Source organism: Barbatula barbatula, assembly GCF_947034865.1.
Source record: "Barbatula barbatula genome assembly, chromosome: 14".
Classification (NCBI taxonomy): Eukaryota; Metazoa; Chordata; class Actinopteri; order Cypriniformes; family Nemacheilidae; genus Barbatula; species Barbatula barbatula.
Window position 1 is genome coordinate 5,331,764 of NC_136777.1, and position 6,863 is coordinate 5,338,626.

General features: G+C 37.1%; 1 protein-coding gene across 2 annotated transcripts; it reads left to right on the forward strand.

Moving 5' to 3' along the window:
• Positions 1–16: 16 nt before the first annotated feature.
• On the forward strand, positions 17–5,710 carry lgmn (legumain). 2 transcript variants are annotated; one of them, XM_079473319.1, is made up of 15 exons: positions 111–229; positions 411–454; positions 850–998; positions 1,097–1,194; positions 1,468–1,549; positions 1,639–1,721; positions 1,952–2,027; positions 2,863–2,925; positions 3,025–3,091; positions 3,169–3,287; positions 3,369–3,458; positions 3,640–3,849; positions 4,080–4,250; positions 4,467–4,534; positions 4,739–5,710. In XM_079473319.1, the coding sequence occupies exons 1-15, from the start codon at positions 204–206 to the stop codon at positions 4,779–4,781; spliced, it is 1,389 nt and encodes a 462-aa protein (XP_079329445.1). In that variant the 5' UTR covers positions 111–203; the 3' UTR covers positions 4,782–5,710. The 2 variants fall into 2 exon arrangements, with proteins under 2 accessions (XP_079329446.1, XP_079329445.1); XM_079473320.1 differs by lacking the exon at positions 411–454 and having other exon boundaries at positions 17–229.
• Positions 5,711–6,863: the final 1,153 nt, after the last annotated feature.

Here is a 6,863-nt window from a genome sequence, read left to right on the forward strand (position 1 = left end):
CTGTTTTGTTTTCTAGCGAAACTCAATGCACATGACCGAACAGTCACGCGGTCGGTAGAAGCTCCGCCCAGGTGGAGAAGACAAAAACAGACGCTTTACGCTGATTGGATGCCGCTGCGTGTCCTTTGCAACGTCGTGGGTACTGCGCATGCGCCTAGAGCAAAAAGCTTGGAATAAAAGCGTCCCGTAGGTGCGGGTCATGTATGCTTGGCAGTGCGTACAACAAAAGGTAAGACTAAGTGCATATAAATAGCTAATGTTTTTATTTTTGTAGTACGCTTGTGGAGATTGTTTGTAGCTTTTGTGTTGTGTATAATAAATAGCCTGGAAGAAAATAATTATTTATTTACGCGAGTACAGATAAGATGGCCTGGCGTTATTATAGCCTTTATTTCCTTGTTCGATTATAGGGAATACGACGCTCACTCCCTACAAATATACCATAAACGTCAAGGTAACTAGGAAAAACATACTCAATTACAAGCTCTAACCGTCGTAACTGTGTTTTTTGTAAAGGTAAAAAGAGCAGAGAAATACATTTTTACCATTCTGGTATAACCTCAAAACGATAAGACTGTCTCACTGTAAACAGTCTTCCTCAAAGTTCGGTCTTACTGTAAAAGGACGTCTGCTGACATACAGATAACACACTGCATGTCAAAGTTATTGGCTTACTTCAGAAGCTTAGTGTACTATAGCAATGATGCAATATGTGTTTAATAAACAAATGTTAACATGCATTACACATGTAAACGTATCTGCTGTATAGTTACACCAGGCATGCAAATTTGTTGGCTTTTAAGGGAAGTCTGAAATGAATTATGTGCATTTTATTTTTGTAAACTGCAGAGATGACTCCACGGACAGTAAGCGTTTTAGGCCTCATCTTGAGTTTGGGACTGGCAGTGAGCGCTTTTCCTGCTGAGCAGCCTGAAAATGGAAAGCACTGGGTTGTCATCGTGGCTGGATCCAATGGCTGGTACAACTACAGGCATCAGGTGAGATCCCATTGGATTTTTCCATCTGCTAGAATGGTTGTGTATTAGTTGTCCTTACTATAATAATGTAACATGCTTCTGTTTTTCTATATGGGTAGGCTGACGTTTGCCACGCCTATCAGATTGTCCACAAGAATGGAATTCCAGATGAGCAGATTGTGGTGATGATGTATGATGATCTGGCAAAGGCCCCTGAGTGAGCATTACCTTTATTTTTTCTGAACTTGTGGAATTAATACCTGGATACCATTTAGAACTCACATCTGAGCTTTGGAAGAGATAATGCATGACCTGGGAAGTTGCTTTGTTCACGATTGTTTTTTTAAATCTTTGGATGAATCACACGGTGTCGTGGTTAATCTTTAACCTAAGAAAAAGATAGGGTTGTGTTTTTAAATGTGATTCAATGACCATTCAAATCATAACATGAACATACAGTACAGTTTCATTTTACTATATTTGTGTCCAGTAACCCTACTCCAGGTGTGATCATAAACCGACCCAACGGATCCGATGTTTACAAAGGAGTGCTGAAGGACTACACTGGTGATGTGAGTCGTTCGACTTCTACATCGGAGATTTGACGGTAGTGAGCCAGTGTGTCATCCATTTATGCATATGCTGTGTGTTTGTGATTCAGGATGTGACTCCTCAGAATTTCCTGGCCGTGTTGACAGGCAATGCATCCGCTGTGAAAGGAGGATCTGGGAAAGTGCTGAAAAGGCAAGTTTCCGTAGTAACAGACAGAGTTGGGGTGGTGTGTGATTTGTGTGTCTGCAACATATGTTATTATGTAAATTAACTTAAACGACATTTTTGTGTTTTCTTCTTTGTTACTGTAAAATTTCAAACAAAATGTTTGTGTGTCTGTTTGTGCATGCCCAATCAGATTTGCCGTGCAACAGGTCTTATGATGTTTCAACATGTTTTTCTGTGTTTCCTCCTAATGGCAGTGGTCCAAATGATCATGTGTTTGTGTATTTCACTGATCACGGAGCACCAGGTCTGCTAGCCTTCCCTAATGATGATGTAAGCACTTTCTGCTTCCTGTGTACATTTCACTGATTCTTTCAGCCTCTGGCACACACATTACATTGGGGTCCAAACATTTTAGAACACTCTTGTGAAAATATATCTATTTTACGAATCTAAAATTCTAACTATACAGTAGTTAATCTTTAAGGTCCAGTAAATGGAATTTAGCGGCAAACGGCGAGGTTGCGATTTGCATCCAATGGCTCACTGCACCCCTTCTTTTCGAACCATTACGGCAGCTTGAAACAGGATTAAGATGTTGTCACGTTTTAACTTTTTTGCTGAAGGAGATAATGTATTTACGAACTGCACTCTGTAGAGCAATTCGTCTGTTTAGGGCTATTGTAGAAACATCATGGAGAATTCCATGTAAGAGGACCGTAGTGTATGTGTAGATTGAGCCAATTCTTTCTAAGGTAATAAAAACACCTATACAGCTCTGAAGACATAGTTATGTATATTATGCATTTATGTCAATAGATCCTCCTGAAAATAACACATTGGACCTTTAACTTTCATTTTATTAGCTAGTTTAAAGCTTAAAAAAGCTTTAAACTTTTTGACCTTTATCTCCAGCTCGGGTCCATCTAAACGGAGAAGTAGTGTTTCTTTACAATACGATTGAGCTTTTGCGTGCTGTCAGCTGACATTAAACGATGATTAACTCAGAAAGTTGCTACATTGACAACTTTACAGCAGTTGTTGAGTAATACTACAGAGGTTGAAGTAAAATGGTTCGACTTCCCTATAACTGACATGTGACCGTGAGTTTATGCAGATGTTGTATATTTTTACCGTTAATCATACAACGTCTCTGTCATTATTTCAGCTTAATGTTGATGACATGATGGCTGCCATCAACTACATGCATACCAACAAGAAATACAAGAAGGTGACTGTTACCCATGTTCTTTCATCGATATTTGATTCTAAAATTATTTCCAAAGCATGACTTTCTTAATATCTCTCTCTCTCACACACACACACACAGATGGTGTTGTATATTGAGGCCTGTGAGTCTGGCTCTATGATGAAGCCCCTGCCAGTTGACATTAATGGTGAGTTTGTCTCACATCATTGCATATGCTGTGTGTCAATCCTATAGTATTAACAATCCTTCCGTGCTCTGTCTCAGTCTATGCCACGACTGCAGCTAATGCTCACGAGTCCTCGTACGCCTGTTACTACGATGAGGCCAGAGACACATACCTGGGAGACTTGTACAGCGTCAACTGGATGGAGGACTCAGACGTGGTTAGAATGCACACTCACAACTCATACTAGACATAATATTCCTAAACTATGTTTTATATGGTGTTGTGTTTGATTTGATAGGAGTCTCTGGCCAGTGAGACATTGGCTAAACAGTTTAAGATCGTAAAGGCCAAAACGAACACCAGCCACGTGATGCAGTATGGAAATAAGGTATTGGGCAATTGTGACTTGCATGTTTTCTTCTAGTATTTATCTCTGTTGGAAATGTCCTATTTGTAGTGATTCATAACTGTGGTAAGCAAATGTCTGGTAAAAGCCGAAATGCTGGCCTAGTGAGTATCTACATAGCTGGTAAATTCCAAACATAACCAATTGCGTGTGTTTGTTTCAGACACTATCCCACATGAAGGTGGCTGACTTCCAGGGTAACAAAAAAGGTGGCATTGAGACTGCTGAGCCTGTATCTTTGCCTGTGATTACAAAACATGACCTCATGAGCAGCCCAGATGTGCCACTTGCAATCATGAAGAGAAAACTCATGAAGACCAACGATATTGATGCTGCCCACTCTCACCTGCAGGAAATCAAAGCACATCTGCAGGTATGAGATGCTGCCATGTACCAGTTACTCTTTGATGGGTTTGATTGACTTCTATATTGTGAAATGAACAGAGGGAATGAAACCTTGAGAATTAAACCTTTTTTAGTGTGGTTGTATAATGTTGGTAAACTTAATTATAAATTGCACCTTTTCCCTTAATCCCTGAAATGTAGTGTTTTGTGGAAAAAAAACATTTGTTTTGATTGATGTACTTGTTTTTGCATGTGTAGGTGCGGGAGCTGCTTTCTAACACCATGCGTAAGATCGTGGAGCATGTGGTACTGGAGAAAGAAGAAGTGCAGGATTATTTGGATGGGCGTGAAGATCTCACACAGTATGAATGTTACAAAACCACCGTCAATCACTACAAGCAAAACTGCTTCAACTGGCACCAGCAAGAGGTACAAAAAGTAATCTTGTATTTGAGTTATGTGTGATTTTCTAAGAATCAAACTTTTTAAGCCATCTGCACCTTTTGCGGATTATTTATACAAAAGAAATTGACACATTAAAACCCCTTAGATCAACTTTAGGAAGCCTATAGGATTTAAAAACCACTAGAAATCACATTTGTGACTTTTTATCTGTAACTAACTTTGTTCCACTGTGTGTTGCAGTACGAGTATGCTCTGAGACACTTGTACACTTTAGTCAACCTGTGTGAGGGTGGATACCAAGCAAAGAGGTAAAAACACATTCTTCCCATTTTATCTTTTCTATAATTTAAGAGCTCAGTGTCTAAAATTAAATTAACTATAAATCTATTAGCCTTTTTTCATAACTCGATGGCGCCCAATGTCAGTAGTGGCTGGTATAAATCGATATCTTGGGGGATGTGAAGGAAAGTTTGATATTTTAACACCATTTTAATATTTGTCTATTTTCGCAGAATCACAATGGCCATGGACCATGTGTGTTACTTCAGACAGTAAACATGTGAACTTGAGGGCTTTTTCACACATGAATCTGGTTGTGGGGGAAATCTCATCACACAGCAATCTCAAGCTAGCTTTGGTTTTGATTATTTTGAAAATGAATTGCACTTTTAATTTTTTATGTGAATATTTTACCGCTTTTATATTTTACTCTAAAGAAAGACGCTGCCTGTGACTCCTGACAAACCTAATGGACCAATACAGTTTTTTTTATTCTGTGAAAACTTTCTACATTTCAGTTACTTTATTAATGAAGAGGTTTTAAGAGTTTGTAAACCAAACTATTTAAATATCTAGAGAATTATTGAGAATGTCCTACACGATTTCGAATGGCTTTAATAGAATACATTTCGATCCATTTAAAGGGAACACTGGCTAAAATGCATTGTGTAACACAATGCACCTTAAGATTACGTTTTAAGGTCATGACTCAAGTCTGAATTATGAATCTATAATAGATGTTTTTGTTGATCAGCTTGGTTTCAAAGCCATAACAATGCCCAATAAAAACAAACTAGCTCAAACATTTATGGTTATTGACTAATACATTAAGTAAAAACCAACTTATCTACCTGAAACCTGTGGTCATACTGAAAAAGAAGTGTCTTAAATGACTGAGATCAGCTCTGGGAAACAGCTGCAGTTTGAGTAACTAATAAGCAGGTTTGTTCTGTGTAATGGCTGTGGTGTCAGGCTGGTCTTTATGTCAAGTGCTCTCCACTTAGAGAAAAATTGAGCCTCAACCCTGTGAGCTAAAGGTGGTATGTTTTCTAGATTTAGCCTTCTGAAAGCAAGTTTGCACTGGTGACAAAGTATATAAACCTCTGTGAAAAAACATTGAACTACAACCAGTCTTCCAGTCCACATATATTCTGTTAAGTAGTATATTGTCATTTGATTATAAAAATAAACCGGTATTGAGTGGAGTTTTGAATATGTCTGTGTTGTTTCGCACGTGTTGACGGTGTATGCAAATTGAGACATGGGCCAAAGAATAAAGCTTATATAATATTGTAAAATATAGTTTAGACACATCGGTACACTGTAAAAAACACAACGCAATTCAATGCAAAATATAAAATGCAGGTAAAACTGTAAAAACATAATGACAGATTTTTTATTTATTTATACAGTATCCTATACAGTTCCCTATCTTTTTAGTTTACAAAAAATCTTTGTGATAAACAAAGATATACATATACAATACACTTAAGTTATGAATCAACTGTATAAGCATATTTTATGACACCGACTGGTGTATTTCTAATACATTGAAAAAATATTTTTGTTCCTTGCCCAATTTGATTAATTTAAACAATGTTTGTAAATTTTGGTCACAACATGATTTATGTAACTTAATCCATTATGATAAATTACACACAATGCATTGTAGCTAGCATTAATGATTTGGTGGTTACCATTGTTCAGAAAAGCGTTGCCTTTGCTTGGGTAGTAGGTGGTTACATTTTTACATTTTAATTTCTGTTTAGCTGTTACATTAATATATTCTTAAGACAATTGTATGTCATATTAACTTTAATTTGACATGTTTTAAGTATGAAACATTAACATTAAAACAATCATGTTTGTTTCACAAACATCATTTTCGCAAGTTGAAGATAATGAAATTACTTTTTTCAGTGTACCTGGACTAAATGTCCACCATACAGTATCTTTATTTAATTCTTATTAAAATGAAAAAATATCAAATAAAGTTTGCATAGCTGTTTGGTTTAATTCAGCTCAAATGCTTTTCTCATCTGTTCATTCTTTACTATTTTTGTTCCCGAGCTTTGACCCGTTTAGGCAGGTGAAGACTTAAGTTACATAACATGTTGTTGGCAAACAAGTTGTACTGTACATTTTTTTAACGAAAATAATCCATCAATTATGCTTATATACTTTCAATGAGAAAGGCCACTTGTGTCTTATGTAATATTTTATATGGCATTGCCTGATCTTTCATTACATCTGATTCAGCCGAAGGTGTGTTCAGCTGTGAAGTGGTTCTGGCTGGTTTGCAATTTAGAAACCCTGTGACTAGGTGAGATCATTTTAGCCAGGCAGTGCCCTTAAAAT